The sequence below is a fragment of the Bos javanicus genome, chromosome 15, assembly GCF_032452875.1.
Source record: "Bos javanicus breed banteng chromosome 15, ARS-OSU_banteng_1.0, whole genome shotgun sequence".
Lineage (NCBI taxonomy): Eukaryota > Metazoa > Chordata > Mammalia > Artiodactyla > Bovidae > Bos > Bos javanicus.
This window is the reverse complement of record NC_083882.1, coordinates 22,352,546-22,373,812: the sequence shown is the minus strand read 5'-3', so window position 1 is coordinate 22,373,812 and position 21,267 is coordinate 22,352,546. Positions and strand designations below refer to the sequence as shown.

General features: G+C 41.7%; 1 protein-coding gene across 9 annotated transcripts in view; it reads right to left on the bottom strand.

The window, feature by feature from the left end:
* The window catches only part of DIXDC1 (DIX domain containing 1), a 79,106-nt gene that overhangs the window by 6,305 nt on the left and 51,534 nt on the right, over positions 1–21,267 (bottom strand). For 8 of the 9 annotated variants that reach the window (XM_061440279.1, XM_061440276.1, XM_061440277.1 and 5 more), the window contains 10 exons: positions 21,174–21,263; positions 19,037–19,090; positions 17,623–17,673; positions 15,177–15,281; positions 14,763–14,816; positions 14,068–14,160; positions 13,913–13,984; positions 13,133–13,222; positions 12,635–12,796; positions 12,062–12,128 (listed from right to left, as the gene is read on the bottom strand). In XM_061440279.1, coding sequence (XP_061296263.1) covers positions 12,062–12,128; positions 12,635–12,796; positions 13,133–13,222; positions 13,913–13,984; positions 14,068–14,160; positions 14,763–14,816; positions 15,177–15,281; positions 17,623–17,673; positions 19,037–19,090; positions 21,174–21,263 — 838 coding nt within the window. Of the gene's footprint in view, positions 1–21; positions 11,812–12,061; positions 12,129–12,634; positions 12,797–13,132; positions 13,223–13,912; positions 13,985–14,067; positions 14,161–14,762; positions 14,817–15,176; positions 15,282–17,622; positions 17,674–19,036; positions 19,091–21,173; positions 21,264–21,267 lie in introns of those variants that run through there. The other variant, XM_061440281.1, reaches the window with a different exon arrangement.

Genomic DNA, 21,267 nt, shown 5'->3' with positions numbered 1-21,267 from the left:
GATTTCCAGTTATTCAAAATGTCCCAGGAGAATGAAGCTGCCTGAGGTCATAGCACAATTTTGAAACCCTTGCCAAACACCTTGTCCATAGGGTGTGACCCATAGGAAGTCACCGCTGGGGCCACTAAGACAGGAGGTGCTTCGGACATGGGTGCTATCACAAGGACCATCCCTTTTCACCTGTTCCAGGTGATTCTAGCAGGGGAACAGCAACTGTTCTGACAGGCACTGCTGCCAAGAGTCAAAAGAGGTCAGAGAAGCCAGGCAAGATTTCAGGTAGGGGACTTCTCTGGTAGCACAGTGGATAAGAATCCACCTGTGAATGCAGGGGACACAGGTTCAATCCCTAGTCTGGGAAGATCCCACATGCCATGGGGCAACTAAGCCTGTGCACCATAACTGTTTAGTTGCCGTGAGGCACGTGGAACCTTCCAGGGCCAGAGATCAAACCGGTGTCTTCTGCATTGGCAGGTGGATTCTTAACCACAGGACCACCAGCATAGTCTCAGTCCCCACAGTTTTTAACTCAGATTTCTTGATCCATACTTTGTCTCTCTTCTTTGAATAGGTACTGATGGAAAAAGCAATAAATAGCCCTGGAATGCTAGGCTGTAATCCATAGCTCTCAGCAGAAGCTATTTTGAGCACTTTAAAAACTGTTATTCCTGACTTGGTTCACTGATGCTCAGTGAATTACTTATAATTATGAATTTAAGAGAACAGAAGAGACCAGTTAAAAAGTTTTATCATCAGGACCAAAAACAAACTTTTATTAAAACATCTCCTGCAATTCCAGATACACAGGTTTTCTTAACTTATTCTAGGCCATTGATCCCAATCAAACTGGCAACAACCAGAGAATAGTTCTAGGAAGAGTTTTTATTTTTTTAAATATTTGTTTATTTGGCTACACTGAGTCTTAGTTATGGTGAGCTTAGTTGCCCTGGGGGAATATGGAATCTTAGTTCTCCAACCAGGGATCGAACCCCAGTCTCCTGCACTGCAAGGCAGATTCTTAACCATTGGACCACCGTGGAAGTCCCCAGGAAGAGTTTTTTTGTTTGGGGTTTTTAAGGCTTTTGTTTTTGTTTTTTTTTTTGGCTGCACCTCATATTTTGTGGGAATCTTAATTCCCTGACTAGGGATCAAAACCAGACCCTTGGTGTTGAAAGTGTGGAGTCTTAACCACACTTGTGGTTATTAACCACCATGGAATTAACCACCAGGGAATTCCTAGGAAGAGGTTTAAAATAAGGAAGTAGGAGAGATGAATAACACAGAGAAGAAAAACAAGGGAACATTCTCTCTCTGCACAGTAATCAGTTAGTTTTCAGAATTTTTTTCAAAGAATGCCATTTATTGAAACCTGCATGCCACGATGCTCCTTTGACTCCAGCACCAAGGGCCTGGCACACAGCAGTTTTTAAAATAAAACATTCACTTTTATCATTAAATTTTATGATTGATCTTTTCATTCACTCATTCAACAAACAATTATTGAGCACTTACCATGTACTAGATTTTGAGAATATAAAATTAATTATATGTGACCTCTGATCTCAAAGAGTTTATAGTCCAGTACAGATGACAGGTGTGATAACAAATAATTGTTGTTGTTTAGTTGCTAAGTCGTGTCCAACTCTGCAATCCCATGGACTATAGCCCACCAGGCTCCTCTGTCCATAGGATTTCCCAGGCAAGAATACTGGAGTGGGTTGCTATTTCCTTCTCCAAGGGATCTTTCAGACCCAGGGACTGAACATGCGTCTCCGGCTTGGCAGGTAGATTCTTTACCACTGAGCCACCTGGGAATCACCTAACACATACTTAATACATTAAAATCAGATTTGTACAAACTGCAAAGGAAGACCAAAGATGGAGTAGTTAATTCTACCTGGAAGAGGTCAGAAACTTCCCTTAGTTAAATTGTTTAAACAATTTGAGAATTGTTAAACAAAGCACCTAAAAAAATGATCATATGTAGAATTTGGAAAAGGCATTCCAAGAATGACGGATACTTATAAAGGCATGAAAAAGGATCACGTATCTATAAAACTGGAAGTTGACTAGTAAGGCTTGAGCATAATACCTTGGGAAGTAATGGAAAATGAGGATAATAAGGTAGGCACGGCCCAAATCACAAAGGACTCTGCCAGGCTCAGACATTTAGATACTAGTCTTAAGCTCTAGGGAGATATTAAAAGGAACTGATATGATCAGACTGGCATTTTAGAAAGGTCAATCTAGCAGCAAAATAAAGGGTTGGATGGGAGAAATTCTGGAAATGGTGATCCCATTGAGAGGCAATTAAAATAATCTGAAAGGTGAGGAAGGGTAAGATATAGCCCTGGAGCTAGAGAAGGGATGAATTTGAGAGAACTTTAGAAGATAAAAGTCTTAGTACTTTGGATATAGTTGAATGTCAAGGATAAAAGAGAAAGTGAAAAATAACCAAAATGTATGATCTAGGAAATAGATTCATGGTAGTTACCTAAGACAGGGGAACAGAAGTGTCATCCATTTAAAATGTTTACTGGGTGCCTATTATGTATCAAGAACTAGAGATGCAAAAATAGTGAAAAGTGAAAGTGTTAGTCGCTCAGTTGTGTCCGACTCGTTGCAGCCCCATGGACTGTAGCCCACCAGGCTCCTCTGTCTGTGGGATTCTCCAGGCAAGAATATACTGCAGATAGGCCTTAAAGGAGGGATTAAAGTTAAATGAGGTTATAAGAGTGCACCACTTCTCATCCCAAAGAACTGGTGCCCCCATACAAAGAGGAAGAAACACCAGAGCTCTCTCTCTACCATATGAAGACGCAGCAGGAAGCTGACTGTCTGCAAGCCAGGAAGAACACCCTCCCTCAGCAAACCTGACCACACTGGCATCCTCATCTTGGGACTTCCAGCCTCCAGAACTATGAGAAAACAAACTGCTGTTAAGTCACTCAGTCTGTGGTGTTCTGTTATGGCAGTCCAAGCTGACCAATAAAATGTTATACACACACTTTGGGTGAACTGGAGGGTAAGAGTACGTCAGATGTCACACAGAAGCCTGGTAGATAAAGACAGGCGTGGTAAATAGGTCACTGATGACATTAATGAGAGGACTTTCGGGTGACTAGTGAAGAAGGCCGAGTTGGACTGCACAGACTCTTTGAGTAAAAAAGAAAAAGCATAATGAGAGAGAAATAGTCTTACTCCACTTTAAATCATATTGATAAAATGATCACTGTTGTTTCAGGGTGACATTACTATAGAAGTTATATACGAAAACCACAGAGGGAGTTCTCGGGTGGCCTGGTTAGGATTTGGTGCTTTCACTGCGGAGGCCCGGGTGTGATCCCTGTTTGGGGAACCATCTTCTATGCTGCGCGGCGCAGCGAAACTATACATAAATACATAAAAGTAATTTTTAAAAATCTTGAAAACCTCAGAGAACAAATGACCCAGAAACACAGTGTTGTGTATATGTATGTGTAAATAACATACATGATTTTAAAAGGCATCACAAATCAATTTTAGCTTTTATACTGACATGTATGGTTCATTTGGAGTCAATTTTTTATATGTGGCATGAAGTGTGGGTCAATGACCTTTTTTTGATATGGGTCTTTAATTGTTCCAGGACGATTTGTTGAAAAGCCTACCCTTGAGCCATCAAATAGATTTTGCACTGTTATTAATAATCAACTGGTCAAATTCAGTGAGTCTGTTTCTGAACTTTCTATTCTGTTCCAGTGATCTCTGTGTCTGTCTATGCACTTATAATGCACTGTGTTGATTACTCCAACTTCATAGCTAGTTTTGAAATCAGGTAGTGTGGCCCGCCACCTCCTTTGTTTATTTTTCTCAACTTTTTTTTTAAACTATTCTAATCTCATCCATGTAAACTTTAGCATCAGCTTGTTTATATCTACAAAAAGTCTGACAGGACTTTAAAACATATTTATTGGGCTGCTCTGGGTCTCAGCTGTGGCACTTGAGATCTTTTGCTCAGTTCAGTTCAGTCACTCAGGGGTGTCCAGCTCTTTGCGACCCCATGGACTGCAGTACACCAGGCTTCTGTGTCCATCACCAACTCCCAGAGCTTACTCAAATTCACGTCCATCGAGTCAGTGAGGCCATCCAACCAGCTCATCCTCTGTCGTCCCCTTCTCCTCCTCCTCCTTTTGCAGCATGCAAATTCTCAGTTGCATCAGGTGAGATCCACCCCGACCAAGATCAAAACTCAGGCCCCCGGCACAGAGTCCTCGCTACTGGACCGCCAGGGAAGTCCCCTGTTAGGATATTTTTTTAATTTATTTAATTGGACGATAACCCTGTTAGGATTTTTATTGGAATAACATGACGCTACAGATCATTTGGGGAGAATGAACCATCTTCACAAGGTTGAACTATATTTATCCCATCAAACAAGGCTGTTTCCCAATTACTATAATACTGATAAAGAATAATTTTGTAAGTGGTAAAAAAAAAAAAAAACCATGTCATAAAAACCAGATTATTTTTTAAAATGTACCATATCCCTTGTTTCTATTTGTTCCATATATTTTTTGTTCCTTTTCTCCTTTGTCTTTTTCTCCCCACCTTTGGAATGTGTGTATATATGTACATGCATATCTGTATATACATATAGGGGCTTCTCTTGTGGCTCAGATGGTAAAGAATCTGCTTGCGGTGCAGGAGACGTGACTTCGATCCCTGAATTAAGAAGATTCCTTGGAGAAGGGAATGCTACCCACTCCGGTATTTTTGCCTGGAGAATTCCACAGACAGAGGAGCCTGGCAGACTACAGTCTATGGCATCACAAAGAGTTGGACACAACTGAGCGACTAAGCACTCATGCAGATATGTGTCATACTTCAAAACCCAGTATGTTTAGGTTCTCAGTTTGGATACATCACTTCAACATGTAAATGATATTTTAAACAGTGAGATATTTTACTTTTTTTTTTTGGTATTGGATTATTTTTACAATTTCTTATCTCTGCTATTAACTTGTTTATTCTTTAAAAATTTAGTGGTTGTTCTTAGATATACATCTTTAGTCAGTCAGCTTTCAAAGGATATTATACTGCTTCACATGTAAGAACTACAGAAGTTACAACAGTAGAGTCCTAATTCCTCTTTCCTGATCTTTGTATTACTGTCATACATTTCACTTTCAAATATGAAATAAACCAGTAACACATCAATACTATTTTTGCTTAAACAGCCTATTATCTTTCAGAGTAATTAAAAATAAGGGGTAAAAAGTCTTTTATATTTTCCTTCATTCTGCTGCTGCTGCTGCTAAGTCGCTTCAGTCGTGTCCGACTCTGTGCAACCCCACAGACGGCAGCCCACCAGGCTCCCCCGTCCCTGGGATTCTCCAGGCAAGAACACTGGAGTGGGTTGCCATTTCCTTCTCCAATGCACGAAAGTGAAAAGTGAAAGTGAAGTCGCTCAGTGATGTCTGACCCTCAGCGACCCCATGGACTGTAGCCTTCCAGGCTCCTCCGCCCGTGGGATTTTCCAGGCAGGAGTACTGGAGTGGGATGCCATTGCCTTCTCCAGAAATTCCTTTAACATTTCCTGCAGTGAAAGTCTGTTTGTAATGAATTCTCTTGGGTTTTGTGTATAAAAACATATACTCCAGCTACAGAATTCTAGGTTTTTTTTTTTCCTTTCAGTACTTTAAAGATGTTCCCCCACTATCTTATCTACCTGCAGGTTCTGATAAGAATTCTGTAATTCTCATTTTTGTTTTTCTGTTTGTAATATTTTCCCCCATCTCTGGTTACCTTCAAGATTTTCTCTTTTCTTTGATTTTCAGTAATTTGACTCCTTTATTGTCATTGTTATTCATACTTCTTGCAATTTTCAGAACTTCTTGGATCTGTGGTGTGATGTCTTTATATATTTTTGGAAAATAACTGGCCTTTATGTCTTCAAATGCTTCTTCTGCCCTGTTCTGTCTCTTTTGGATCAGAGATTCTAGTTACATGTATCTTCATCCATATGGATATTATCCCATCGCTACCAGGTTGTTTTTCCTCTCGCCTACTCTTTTTCTTTTTGTAGTGCAGTTTGGGTAACTCCTATTCAAGTTCACTGATTCTTTCCTTAGCTATGTTTGTTGAGTCTTCTGATGTACCTGCTCAAGACACTCTTCATCTTTGTAATATTTATTTTTATTTCTAGCATTCCATTTGACTCCTTTTCATAATTTCCATCTCTCTGCTAAAATTCCTCACCTGTACATGCATTATATAAACATTTTTACTTCAGCCATTAACACAGTTCCTAAAAACTCCTCTTCTGATGGTTTCAATATCTTAAGTCATGTGTGAGTCAACTCTTGAATAGACCCTTATTGACTTCTGACAGTGGCGTGCATTTTTCTTGTTCCTGTGGATGTCCCATAATTTTTTTATTGACTGTCAGACTTCCTGTGTAAGACTGTAGAGACTAAGGTAAAAAATGTTTATGTCTAGAAATGGGCACATTGCTTGTTCTTCCCGGCCACTGGTGGCAACAGCGGAATCAGTCACATCAGGAGTTGAGCTGAGACTGGAATTTTTGTTAAAGTTACTTTCAGTGCACCATCACCTTCACATTTCTCTTGGGTTATGTTAAGGAGCTGCACCCCCGCAGGGTTTTCCCTTAATACCCTCAACTTTATCATTATTAGTTTGGTCACACCACGCCGCATGTGAGATCTTAGTTCCCTGACCAGGGATTGAACCTGCGCCCCCTGCATTGGGAGCACCAAGTCTTAACCACTGTACCAGGAGGGAAGCCCCCACCCTCAACTGCAGACTTGATTTGTGTGCCCCTCCCTCAGAGGCAGACTGCTGGCCCTTCTTACACAGCACTTGCTCACCCTGCGGGGAGGGCTGAGGGAGGCTTCTCTGTGATCCAACCTCAGTCTTGAGGTGGGGCTTTCTCAGTGATCCTACCCTTTCCCCAGTGGAAGGCAACCTCTAATGATCTGAGCCCAAGGCAGTTTGCTGCCACTCCCAGCGGGGTTGAGAGTTCTTTTATTCTTTCTTTTTCCCCCCAGCTGAAGTAGGTCTTCACCTTTGCCTGAGATGGGGATGAAGGGGAAACAGGACTTGCTGTCCTTCCTCAGCAGTTTAAAACTTTTGTTCTTTAAGGGATCAAGGCCCAGATGGTTGTTCATGCTTTTCTGGCAGCGGCAGCCAGTCCCTCCTCTGAGCCCCCACCCCCAAAACAGATTTCTCTACACTCTGTTCCCACAACCAGTCTTTGCCATAAGCACCCAAATGGAGGTCAACAGAAGCGTCAGCAAGCAGGTGCAAACTCTTCTTGCATTTGTGGCCCCCAGAGTTCCTAGTCTCTGCCCAGGCTTTTACAATTTATTAAAATCTTAGCTGAATTCCTATCTGTTTGTACAGTGGCCCCATCTTTCTCCTGCGCTCTGCCATAAGTGAGCCAGTGCTGGTATCCTATCTGTGCTTGGAGGCACTGTTTACCTTTCAGGCTGGTTGGCTGCCCTCTGATTTCATCTCTCTGATGGATTTAAGACAGTTATAATATTTTAGACTATTCAACCTTTTCTGTTAGCACAGCTCCTTGCAGGCTTATTATAATTCACTTTTTAAAAAACTGAGGTATAATTCATGTAACACAAAACTCACCATTTTAACAACTTAAAGTGTACAATTCAGTGGCACTTATTACATTCACAGCCATGTGTAACCATCACCACTATCTAGTTCCAGAACATTCTCATTATCTGAAAAAGAAACCTCATACTCATTGAACTCCCTTCCTAATCCTGACATCTGTCTAATCTACTTTCTGTCTCGATGGATTTGCCTATTCTGGATATTTCATAGAAAAGGATCCTTCCAATTTCTGCCCTTTTCTGTTTGGCATCTTTCACTTAACATTTTCAAGATTCATTTATGTTGAGGCAGGTATCAGTAATTCATTCTTCTTTGTGGCTGAATAACATTCCATTATATGCATATATGCAAAAATTGTTTACCCTTTTATCGACTGATGGACATTTGGCTGTTTGCACCTTTTAGCTGTTGTGAATAATTCTGCTATGAACATGTGTGTACACATTTTTGTTTTTTGAACACTTGCTTTTCATTCTTTTGGGTATACACCTGGGAATGGAATTGCAAAGTCATTGAGTAATTCTATGTTTAACTTTTTGAAGAGCCAGCAAACTGTTTTCTACCATTTTACATCCCTATCAGCAATGCACAAAAGTTTCAACTTCTCTACATCCTCACCAACACTTTTACTTATTTTTTCAGAATCATCAGTAGGCATCAAGTGGTATCTCATTGTGGTTTTGGTTTGCATTTTCCTAATAACTAACAACGTTAAGCATATTTGCATGTGCGTATTGGCCATTTGGGGCTTCCCTGGTGACTCAGCAGTAAAGAATCTACCTGCAATGCAAGAGACGCAGGAGACATGGGTTCGATCCCTGGGTGGGGAAGATCCCCTGGAGGACAGCATGGCAACCCACTCCAGTATTCTTGCCTGGAAAATCCCATGGACACAGGAGCCTGGTGGACTACAGTCCATGGGGTCACAAAGAGTCAGATGCCACTGAAGAGACTGAGCACACGCACATAAACCTTGGCCATTTATTCATCTTCTTCAGGGAAATGTCTATTCAAGTCCTTTGCCCATCTGTTATTAATATCAGATTTTTTTTGGTCTTCTGTTGCTAAGTTAGAAGAGTTCTTTATGTAGTTTTTATCCTAGGCCCTTAATAGATAAATGATTTTGAAATATTTTCTCTTATTCTGGTTGTCTTCACTTTCTTGATAACGTTCTTTGGTCCAAATAGTTTTTAATTTTGATGAAGTCCATTTTCCTATTTTTTTCTTTTATTGCTCATGCTTTTAATGTCTAAGAATTCAAGGTCATGAATATTTTCCCCTGTGTTTTCTTCTGAGAGTTTTAGTTTTAATACTTATATTTAGGTCAATGATGCATTTTAAATTAATTTTGTACATAATGTGAAGTACAGGTCCTTCTTTTGCATATGGATATCCAGTTGTCCTGATACCATTTGTGGGAGATACTATTTGCTTGTCAAATTATCATAGATGTGTGGGTTTTATCTGAAATCTCAATTTATTCCACTAATCTAATGTGCATGCCTGCTAAGTTGCTTCAGTCATGTCCCTATGGACTGTAGCCTGCCAGGCTCCTCTGTCCATGGGATTCTCCAGGCAAGAATACTGGAGTGGGTTGACATGCCCTCCTCCAGGGGATCTTCCTGAACCAGGAATTGAACCTGGTCTCCTGCAGCTCCTGCAATGCAGGCAGATTCTTTACCACTGAGCCACCAGGGAAGCCCTCACCTAATCTACTGTATTAGTTTTAAATTAATTATTGTTGTTGTTGTTTTCCCTTAAGAGTAAATTGCAAGACAGGAAGTAGGTTCAAAGAGAAGATTTCAGGAGATTTGGCCATCATGAAAAGGAGAAAGAAAGGGCACAGCCTTGCATCTCTCATATGACACGCTACACCAGATTATCCACATATAATATTTCACTTAATGTTCACAATCCTTCACGATTATCTCCATTTCAAAAACACAAAAACTAAAATGCAAGGACGGTCATTAACATTCTTGCTCATGGTATACTCTGCTGAGAGCTACAGCTGCATCCCAGATCTGTTTGATTCTACACTCTTTTGTTTTCCCCCTCTATTGTTTTGTTTCCAGTTTTGGACATGAGTTTTGAAGTGTCTTCTGACCTGCAGAGAAGATATCCAGCTGGCATTCAAAAATACAGCCCTGCAGTTCAGAAAACGCTTGCAGTTAGAGATGAAAGTTTAAAAATAATTGGCATACCAGAGTGGTTGAAGCCATGGAAGTAGAAAGGATCACGGATAGAGAATATCAGAAGGCCTAGGTCTAGACCTCCAGTGGAATCCCAGGGCACAGTCAAGGGTTAGGCAGAGGAGGAGAAGAGGAGGACATTGTACCTCGAGACTACAGTCTAGTGAGGCCAAGCACCATGTCCATCTTGCTCATCTCGAGATCGCTAATGCCTAACAAGAACTCTACATAGTGAATGCTCAATAAATACTTGTTGAACGAATTAACTGGTTGGTACTGAAGTTAAAGGAGAGAAATGTTTCCAGAAGGAGACTATTCAAAGGCAGTAAATGCTCTTGAAAAGTCAATGGAAGATAAGGTATGAAACATGACCACTTTGATTAGGCAACAAGACAGTCAACATGGACCCAAGAAAAACATGAAGTAGAGTAACGAGTAAAAGACCAATTAGTGGATTAAGAAGTGAAGGGGAGGTAACAATGAAGAAAGAGCACTTGGAGATCATTCTTTCAAGAAGTCTGATGCAGAGGAATAAGATAAATAACTCAGTAGCTAGAAGGTTATCAAATTGCATGAATGTTTGTATTTTTAGATGAGAGGCATTTCAGCTTATTTGTCAATATAGGTATTGAATTAACACTCCATTTTATAAGAAACTGTGAATTTATTTGCAGTCTTTTAAATAAGTAAGTCATATACAGAAAAGAATTATTCCAGGGAGGGAGAAATTTACTAGACTTATGAAAAAGAATCTCTAAATATTTAGACCTAGGTACATTGGCAGTTTAAACTAACCTAAAGAAAGTACTAAAGAGGACAAGGATAAAATAAAAAGCCTATCAAGAAAACAGAAATGACTGGTTCAAAACAATGCTAGAAAAAAACATTGAAACTAATTTGGGTACTAATAGTCTATTTCATGGAGAAGGCAATGGCACCCCACTCCAGTACTCTTGCCTGGAAAATCCCATGGATGGAGGAGCCTGGTAGGCTGCAGTCCATGCAGTAGCTAAGAGCTGGGCACGACTTAGCGACTTCACTTTCACTTTTCACTTTCATGCATTGGAGAAGGAAATGGCAACCCACTCCAGTGTTCTTGCCTGGAGAATCCCAGGGACGGGGGAGCCTGGTGGGCTGCCGTCTATGGGGTCGCACAGAGTTGGACACGACTGAAGTGACTTAGCAGCAGCAGCAGCAGTCTATTTCAGTCTCAGTGTAATATCTCATTCAAGAGAAAAAAATATATGGAGGTTTGAGAGCACTATCTTAACTACTCTACAAAAAATATTTTACCTTTCACATTTGGGCAAATACTTTCTTTAAGTGTTTTACTTTAGCCTTATTAATGTGGTTTTAAAAACTATCTTTAACATATAAAACTGGTTGTGGTCAGCCTTTCACTATTTGGTTTTTATAAATTATTATTTAGATACTTTTAGATCAGGCCTGGGTAAACTATAAAAGATAAGAAAACATGAATGCTATTAAACCAAAAAGTAAGATATGAAGTAAAATAGAAATTACTAGGCAGGGTAGATTTCCTAACATGTTAGAATTAACAAGGAAAAAAAATATATAACACAGTTAAGTTCAAACAAATTGAATGACCTATGCACTCAAAAGTTTTGGAAATCCCCAAAGAAATGAAACTTCTTGCCTCTGAGAAGAACTGCAAATTTTCTCTATTTGAGACTTTCAAGTGATCTGTGTATGTGTTTGTTGTTTTATATTTTGCTTCGTTTGGTGTAACTGTTTGGAGCTTGTTTATTTCCAAAGATATTTTGTTTAAGATATTTTAGCCTTTCTGAATCAGCAGCATCCTGCCATGTGGCTATATGGTACTCGGGGTAACGGTGGTGGTGATAATGATGGTATGATCTTCACAGTCCTAGAAGCAACTCGATTCTAGTATTGCTACAGAACAGTGCATTATAAAGGTGAAGTACGGGGACTTCCCTGGTCGTCCAGTGGGTAAGAATCCACCCTGCAATGCAGGCAATACAGGTTCAGCCCCTGGTTGGGGAACTAAGATCCCACATGCCTTGCCACAACTAAGACAGGATGCAGCCCAAGAAACAGAACAAATGAGTGTGAAGACTGTGGTACTGCTTTTTTTAAAAAAAGAGGGAAGTACCACAAGAAAAATTCTGTCTCCAAAATATTAGTAGCATGTAAATACTAAATTTCTGATCTAATATGCTAGGAGTCCTTACTGAGCAATACGGAGTACTTACTTGAATTAGGGGGCCAGGACTCCCGGTACTCACTACCTGCTTGAGTTCTGGGTGACTTGCCCCGAACCTGGGGAGTGACGCAAAATCACAAGAGTTATGATCAATGGGAGAATTTAACCAAGAAATTTGAATCATAAAAGTATACTTAAAATATATACTTTTCTACCACAGCTTTTTCCACAGAATATAAAATTGGATGTGTTTATCCTAGCAATAACAATGTACACATATAAAAAGCATTCTAGTTTTCAATGCATTGTCTCATATATTTCCTCAACCAATGCCAAGCTCATTCGGGGGGAAGAGGACGGAGAGTAAGCAGTAAAGGGAGACCTGTGGGTCAAGAGCCACAATCCCTTAGACAGCTACCCAGCTGCTTAGAGTTATCTGTGAACTCCCTCCTTGACTGTCATACCATGATGAACGGTCAGCTCCCCTGAGAGGAAAACCAAAGAGAAAAGCAACTGTAACCTTCAGCAGGGCCTTCTATCTTAGCACTGCCTTCATCTATATCAAATTGACAAGAGCAGGCTTCTTCGGGGGATGAGAGAAACATCACAGAAAGAGGGTTACCCTTCTTTCTTGCTTCCTCTGGGTCTCCATGGCATGCAGGCGCTCCATGAGGCTGGAGATGCCCTGCTCCAGGCTGTCGATGGTGTGGTGCTGAGGGTCGTGGCCACTGAAGCTGGTGCGTAGGCTGCGGAGGGCGTCTCGCACAAGCTGCAGGTCGCTGCTCTGTGGGCAAAACCATGGGCCCGCGGTGCCACCTTATTAACCACATCCCAACCGTGGGGCTCAAGAGCATACAAGGGAGGGGTTTTCAACAGATCTCTTATTTTTGATGGAGGAGGTGGAAATTGTAGGAAAACTTTTTCCTCCATAGACGCGAGCCCACTGATGGCTCACTAATTCTTAACTTTGGATAGTAAGTGCCTCACAGCTTTACACACCCAACAGATGCAAGAATTGGGGAACAGGGATATAAAAGGCCGACTCCACTGGCGATGACTAGGGTACCCTTTTGGTTTTGGCTGGAAGTGGCAAGTTTGTACTCAAATCCTAAAGACATACCCCTCTGTGAACGACTGAAGCAGCTCCTTTTCCTGCCGCTGGAAGGAGAAAACCATTGCTTTGAGAGCTGTGATTGTTGTAGTTGGTCACCTACAGCAGCAAGAAGAAAGGATGCTTGTACAAGGGAAAATTCCAAAGCAATTCCTCTTATTTTTCTTCTTTACACGAATCACTTCCTGATGTAGTGCAAAGATCTTTTTCCCTTTGGTTCACTGCTGTATCTCCAATACCTGACACTCAGAAGGTACTGCTGAATGCAGAGTTAACAAAATGAAAACCTCCGTTTGGAGTCCCTCGCCTAGCCTCTGCCTGGCCCCAGGAAGGCCTGAGAATGCTGCTCCAGCATCTCCTGCCTTTGCTTCAGTAATAAAAAGAAAAAAAAAAGAACAGTGACTAAAACGTTTTGAGCCTAACTCTGTGCCAGGCAGATCTACCAGGACTGTGTTGTTATTTAGATGGACTATCTTATGTATTCTTCATCATGGCAGAGAAGGGCACTGCTATTTCCATTTTCCAGATGAGCCTTATTTCTAAGGTTCAGAAGCTAAGCAACTTAAGGTCACACAGTGGGAAAGTGTGTAAAAAAAAAAATGTTTTTTTTAAAAAAGAGGTAAAGCTGGGATTTGAAACCAGATTTTCTTATCCCAGAACCTGCACTTTTATCCTCCCCACCAAACAGAAACCAACCTGTGGTGCTGGTTCAGCCCTGAGTTAATAACTGAATCTCCCTCTTTGCCCCCGTCAACGCGTGACAGAGACCCCGAGCGGCAGGCAGGTTACCTCGTCTGCCTCTCTTTTCATACAGTGAGCCAAAAGGACATCCTTGTGTTCCAGCTCTCGCTCCAGGTCCACCTGCAAATCGCATACACTCAATCAGACAGGGAGTCCTTCAGGTCGGAGGGGCAGGAAAGTCAGTGGCGAAACCCGGTCCCCACCTGCTGGTAACTGGCCTCGGACAGTTTCCGAAGTGCTTCTTCCAACTTGGCCTGGTTCTGCAGCAGGAGGCGATCTTTCTGCCCCAGCTCCTTCTGCAACAGAGACACAGCTTTCAGACGAGTGGCAAAGCCAAGGACATCCAACAGTTCACCTTTCGTGATGCCATTTCCATCTAAAGAAAGTAGAGTCCCACACAGTCAAAGGCTTTAGCATGGTCAGTGAAGGCAGACGTACATGTTTTTCTGGAATTCTCTGGCTTTTTTTAATGATCCAATGGATGTTGGGAATTTGATCTCTGGTTCCTCTGCGTTTTCTAAACCTAGCTTGTACATCTAGAAGTTCTCAGTTCATGTACCGTTAAAGCCTATCTTGAAGGATTTTGAACATTACCTTCTAGCATGTGAAATGAACACAATTGTACAGTAGTTCAAACATTCTTTGGCATTGCCCTTCTTTGGGATTGGATAAAGATAAAGCCTGGCTGAAATGAAGCTTCCAGACTCCTAGCTCTGAGTTCCTTCTCCTAGCCATGCTATCGACCTTCAGGGTTAGTGAATCAAAGGAACTCAGAAAAAGATTTCCTTGCAGAAAGCAAGGAGAACAGAGTACTGAAGTGTTCTTTGAACAACAGCAACAATAGGCTGTTCACCAAAGGTCAGGTGGAAATAATTTCCAAACTGATACACATTCTTACTTTATATTCTCCCAAGAGCCGATTCCTCTCCTCTAGCTTCCTCTGCAGATCCACCTGCGAGAAGAATAAGACGGAATTCAATGGTGTGGGGGCATTATCTGCCAAACCAGCTAGGAAACCAGTAGGTAACTAGAGCTGATGTTGGCAGTTTACAGGATACAGCACAGAGAGGGCACATCTATGGTAAAAACACACAGCCACTCTCCACATCTTCAGCGAGATAATCAGACTGTAGAACCACAAGGCAGCCCCAGGGTCTCAGTGTCCTCAACATCACAGGGCTCAAGGCCAGTGTGGTACAGGCTTTCATCTAGGAACAAGGAGGAGTCCTCTGAGGGGGAACAGATCTAACAGGACTTCGTACTATATCCTATTTGGGGCTCAGTGGACTCCAAGTTCACTCTTTCAACTCACGTTCTGGTTGTGCAGCTCATCTTTGTCCATATTTGCCCTCAGTAGTTCCTGTTTGAGCTGAAGGACAGACGCGTCCTGCTGAGTCAGCCTCTGCTGCAGGGCATCCTGAGGAGAAAGCACACTCACTACGTGGTCCCAGCTCATCCATCAGGAAGCTGTTACTAAACCAGGAAACAAACGGAGCACAGGGTCCTGCCACAAGGAGATGAGCAGCAATTTTTCTGTTCCCTTTCAGGACACTAGAATCTAAAGGAAAATCCTATCCGTTGTCCTACCAGACTGATGGAAACCCGATTTTTCCCTCTGTGCTTTACTTGCCCCCACATTCCCCTGTGTTGCCAACAGCATGATGGTCTAGGGGGAGAATGTAAGTGGCCTCTGGGATCAGACAGACCTAGTCTCAAATTACACTCCTACCACTTGCTTTCATGACAGTGCATGCATGCTAAGTCGCTTCAGTTGTGTCCGACTCTTCGTGACCCTATGGACTGTAGCCCTTAAGGCTCCTCTGTCCATGGGATTTTCCAGGCAAGATTACTGGAGTGGGTTGCCATGCCCTCTTTCAGGGGATCTTCCCGACCCAGGAATCGAACCCTCGTCTCTTATGTCTCCTGCACTGGGAGAAGGGTTCTTTACCACTAGCACCATGACAGTGATCTTGGACAATGCACTCTCCGTCCTCCCTCCTTGGCTTTCTTCTCTAAATTCTTGGCCTGTAAATACTCAATCTAGATGAGCTCTTTTGTCCAAGAGGGCTGGGGCCTATCACTGCCTAACACCCTGTTCACAAAGGAGCCCTGGAATCACTCCCATCCTGCCTTCCAGAGCCTGGCCCCTGCCCGGCTTCCACTGCCTTTCACCGCCTTGTCTGGACCAGGACTGGTATCCTATTTACCTGCTCAGAAATGTTCTTAGACCGATGGTTCCTCCTCCCAGTGTAACAGGATCCTACTAATTTTAGGATATCTTCCTCTTAGCTTATACCATCTTGGTTCCCACCAGGCATAGGACAAGGTGGGTTGTACACACTTACTTAAAAGGAGTGGCTATGATACAATCCTCCAACCATAGTGACTTCAAATGGAACTAACAGACTAGAGCTGCATCCCAGGAGATGTGCCCTGACTCTTCTCTCTTTACAGACCGAAAACAAACCATGCAGGCTCTGGAGGATGTGAGAGTCATTCTTAAATATGCTGTCTGCCATGACAGTACATGGCAAGGTGGCCTCAGATGCCCTTGGCACCAGTGGCTCAGACGAATATTTCCCAAAGTGTGCTTCATGGGATGTTAACAAGTGTTACGTGAGAGGAAAAGCACTTCTGCAGTTAACAGTCTAATTGTTTTTTAGGCCAACCTCTTTATGGCAGACCTTCTCTGGTCCTTTAATATGCTATTATTCACTGTGACTCATCAAGCCTGTATGGCACTTCTCAGACTTATTTGAGCATGGAACATGCTGTTTTTTGGCATCTCAAAGGACTAAGACTACAGAACATACTCTGGAAGATGCTGCTGAGTTACACCCTAGTCTGGCTCATAAATGGGAGTGTAGGAAAACAGCAGTTTAAGAGCATCCTTTTCCACTTCTGAGGTATTATTCATTTAGCACATCTACTCCTACTAGGATGGAATAACATGTAAGCAAGAGGGGGTCGCACAGAGTCAGACACGACTGAAGCGACTCAGCAGCAGCAGCAGCAAGATTATTAGCTAGATCACTGTTTGTATTAGCAAAAGACTAGACATAACCCAGAAGACTTATCAATAGGAACTGATTAAATGAATTATCATATATTTACATACTAGAATACTACGGTCTTTATGTACTAAAATAGAATGATCTCTAAGATATATTGTTAAGTGAAAGCAGCAATGTGTCAAGCTGGGTTTATAGTATTCTATTTTTGGGGGGGAAATTACATACATACGTATCTGGGGATAAGTGGTAAGTTGCCTCCAGGAAAGACAGCTAGGTGACTGAGGGGGCAGGGCTGGAAAGCCGACTTCTCAAGGATTATCCTTTCGTACTTTTTAAACTTCAAACCATTTGAATGTTATTAACTATTCAAACCTAAGTAAATTACAATTTTTAAGAGTATGTTCTTCTTCAGAACTGAAGAAAACTGACAAAATACTGAAACTGAAGAAAACCATAGTAACTGATTGTTTTCACACATAGAAAAAATCAAGGTGGCAGAGGGAAGTGGCAGCATCATGAGTCATAACCACCAGAAGTACGACTCAGCAAAGCAAAGGTATGTTCCTCCAGCTGTCTCACTTCCCATCCACAAAGCCCTGTCTCTGCTGGGAGCACAGAGCCTGTGAAAGAGCCCATCAGATGTACATAAGAGAAGGCTATAGGACCCACCTAGTACCCCAGTTCCCTCAGAATGCTTTATCTTGTAGAGTATTTATTTACAGTGTTATATATCTTTCTTTTTACCTTTATCCCCTGTAAGTTTCTGGCTTCTTGTTTATATTTCAGCAGCTCCTTCTGCAAACCAAATATAGTTAGATCAGATGGTAGCATCTGGGTTGCTTCAGAAGCATTACCTCATTCTGTCAGTAAGAATACGAAACTCAGATAACCATTCCAAGGAAAATCAACCCTCCACTGAGGCCAAAGGCAGGTCTGGTCCAGGAAAAATGAAAAGCTGACCCATAGAAATGAACAGGACCCATCTCATTCTCTCCTGTGGCACCCACGCTCAGCTGCCCAGTTGCCCAGTTTCAACTGTTCATAATCTTTCTGGCCAAGAAAGAAAATGCCATACATTCCCATAGGTTCATCTTTCCTATATTTAGTAATCCTCACCAACAGGGAAACTTAATCATCAATCATAATAATCTAAATCCCTCTCCCTAAAATACATGATATCTCAATATACCTACCCCCAACCTCATGAAGTAATTATCTCACTTTTAATGTCCAGAAAGGGTTACAGAGTTTCTGTTCTCCAAGAGGGTATTGTTCTTTATGGATCAAATAAAAACACATTTGGCCCAATAATAAAACACTTTGTTAACTGTCCCTTACAACAGATTAAATATATGCACACGATTGTCACTAGGACAAAGATTTTAGGAGGGGAACACCCACAACTCAGACTCTACTCTCTCTTTTCCTATTGCAATCCCTTCAAGAGTTTGGAATTAACATATCTAAAATGGGGATTCTTCACCAGGACTCCACAGATGGGCTCCAAAGTTAGTCCACTCAAAACTCAGGTCAGTGAGTGCTCCCATGCAAACTGCTGGGGAGAGGGTTAATGGCTTCAGTCATATATACTTATGACTTCAAAAAAGCTAAGACCCACTGATCTAAAAAAATTCTGGGAAGTATTCATTAATAAAAAAAGACCATACTGAACTGTTGTTAATAATACTGTACTGTATATCAGAAAACTGTAAGAGAGTAGATCTTAAAAGTTTTCTTTATAAGAAACAGTTTGTAAATATGTTAACTAAGCTGTGATTATTTCACAATACATACACATATTGAATCAACATGTTGTATACCCTGAAACTAATTATGTGATGTCACTTATTTTAAAAATAATCATATTGATAGTAGATCCATTATTTATTTTAATTAAAAGGATAAATATGAAACATTTCAAACATAAAGAAAGGTATAAGTAATAATGACATAGATATCTATTATTCCCACTGAGATTAAAAAGGTGTTACTCTTTTACCGTATTTATGACATCTCTCTCTCTGTCAGTTAAAGACATAATACAGATACAGCTAGTCTGGAGTCTGCATCTCTCCCTTCTCCCCATGACTATACTAAAGTTGGTGTGTAATATTCCCATAATTTTTTTAAAGGATAAAATGTGCATTTCCTGACATACCTTTAGGTCTTGATTCTCCTCTATACTCTGATCCAGACGACTTTGGATTATAATCTGAATACAAGGCAAAAAGAGATGGTTATGTATCTATGCTGTAAAATTCGGAGGTCATTCATCAACAGATATTTACCGAGCAGCTACTAGATGCTAGCCAGGGTAGAGCAGCTACAAAGAACTGCCTTCCAGTGGATGCATATGCCCTGGGGGTGCGAGGAGATGACTATGGATAAAGTTTAGAATGAGTATGTGTGTGTTGTGTGCAGAGGGTTTGGCAAAGGGAAAGAGAAATGATAAGAGATGAAGCTCAAGAGGAAAATGGAACAGGATCATGAAAGCCAGGAAGGATAATGGAGGAACTGATGAAAAAGTTTTAGGCAAAGGGATGACAAAACAAGTTTGCTTTGAAGTGAAGTTATTCTTGCTGTTTTAGGGAAAATGAATTAGAGGACAGGAGAGGAATCAGGGAAACCAGTTCAGAGGCCACCAGAATGCTGGATGAAGGCCTGAATTAAGGCAGTACCTGTGAAAATGGAGAAAAGCTGGATGAAGACATTTTAAAAGTATACTGACAAAACTTGGTGACTAAATACTGGAGTTGGTTGCCATTTCCTTCTCCAGGGGATCTTTCCAACCCAGGGATCGAATCCGTGTGTCTCCTGCATTGACAGGAGGATTCTTTCCTACTGTACCACCTGGGAAGCCCTTCAAGTATGGGTGTCAGATTTGTTTTGGGTATTTGGTTACATGGATAGTGATAAAAAACAGAAACTTAAAGGACAAATAGTTTTGACGGTGGGGAGAGAAGGGAGAGAAAGCTGTTGAATTTAGGACTCATTGAAATTGAGATGCTTATGGGACATACAGAAGAGATAACAGGCAGGTGCATGTTGCCTTTACAAATGTAGAACTCCATGGAGAGAGCTAAAAATAAATATAAATTTAAATAATTATATAAATGTATTTAAATAAAACAATTAAGTTATTTCATGCAGAGCTAGAAATAAATATTTGAGAGGTAACATATGAGACAGGTGGGAAGTGAATGAAGCCATGGCAGCAGGTATTGCCCAGGTGAACGCACAGGACAGAAGAGAGCCCAGAGTAGAGCCCTGAGGAGCAGCAACACTTAAGGTGTAGTTGTTTTAGTGCCCAACTCATCTGCGACCCCATGGACTGTAGCCCACCAAGGTCCTCCATCCATGGGGTTTCCGAGGCAAGAGTACTGGAGTGGGTAGCCATTTCCTTCTCCAGGGGATCTTCCCAACCAGGGGTTGATTCTGCGTCTCCTGCTTGGGCAGATTCTTTACCACTGAGCCACTGGGGAAGCCCAAAACTTTAAAGGACAGGGAGAAAGAGAAAAGCTTCAAAGGGGATGTGAACTAATGCCGCCTGCCGTTCATTAAAGAAAGGCAGCCATCAAGCCACCACGTAACAGCTGCCCAGGCAGTGAGCCTTGAGGGGACTCAGGGTGGAAACAAAGGATACCGGGATCTAGCAGGCAGCTGCCGCAACAGGACACTCAGGGTGAGAAAGCATGGGATACTGGCCCCAGGTAGCTGAGCTGCACATCAGAGGATCGAATTCAGGGAGCCCTGACTCTTGCATCTTCTCCTACATAGAAAAGCGCTAAATTCCTTGAGATAGCTGGTTTTCTTTTACTAACAGTGATTTCTGAAGTTCTGACTACCTGGTTTTGTTGCAAAAATTCCTATAATGTCCTGGCTTCCCCTATTCCTCTTTGGAACAGTCTCTCAGAATTATCTGAGATGCTGTTTCCCAGGCTTAAGTCCTTGGTTTTGTCTACCGAATAAAACATAACCTTCAACCTTTAGACTGTGCTTTTTTTTTTTTTTCAGTCAACAGGGACCTGAGTGTAAACTCCACAAGGAGAGGGTCTGAGGTTTCATCTGTTGTTTCCGTATCTCCAGTTCTTCAAACCGTGTCTGCACATAGTCAGCATGCAATAAATATTTGTGGAAGAAAGGAAAAAACAGTCGAAAACATATGAGGAAAACCAGCAGAGCTGAAGTCAGGGAAGGGAGCATTTTACGAAGGCACAGATGAGTGTCCAATGCTAAACATAAATCACACACACAAGCCAGATTATTCCGTGTCCAGTCACAAAAGAGGAGCTCACCAACTGTTCCTCGGGATTGACTCCTGGTTCACAGAGGGCCAAGGGCCTCTCCTGTTCATCTTCAGGTAAGGATCCATTGAGCAGTAAGGCCTGG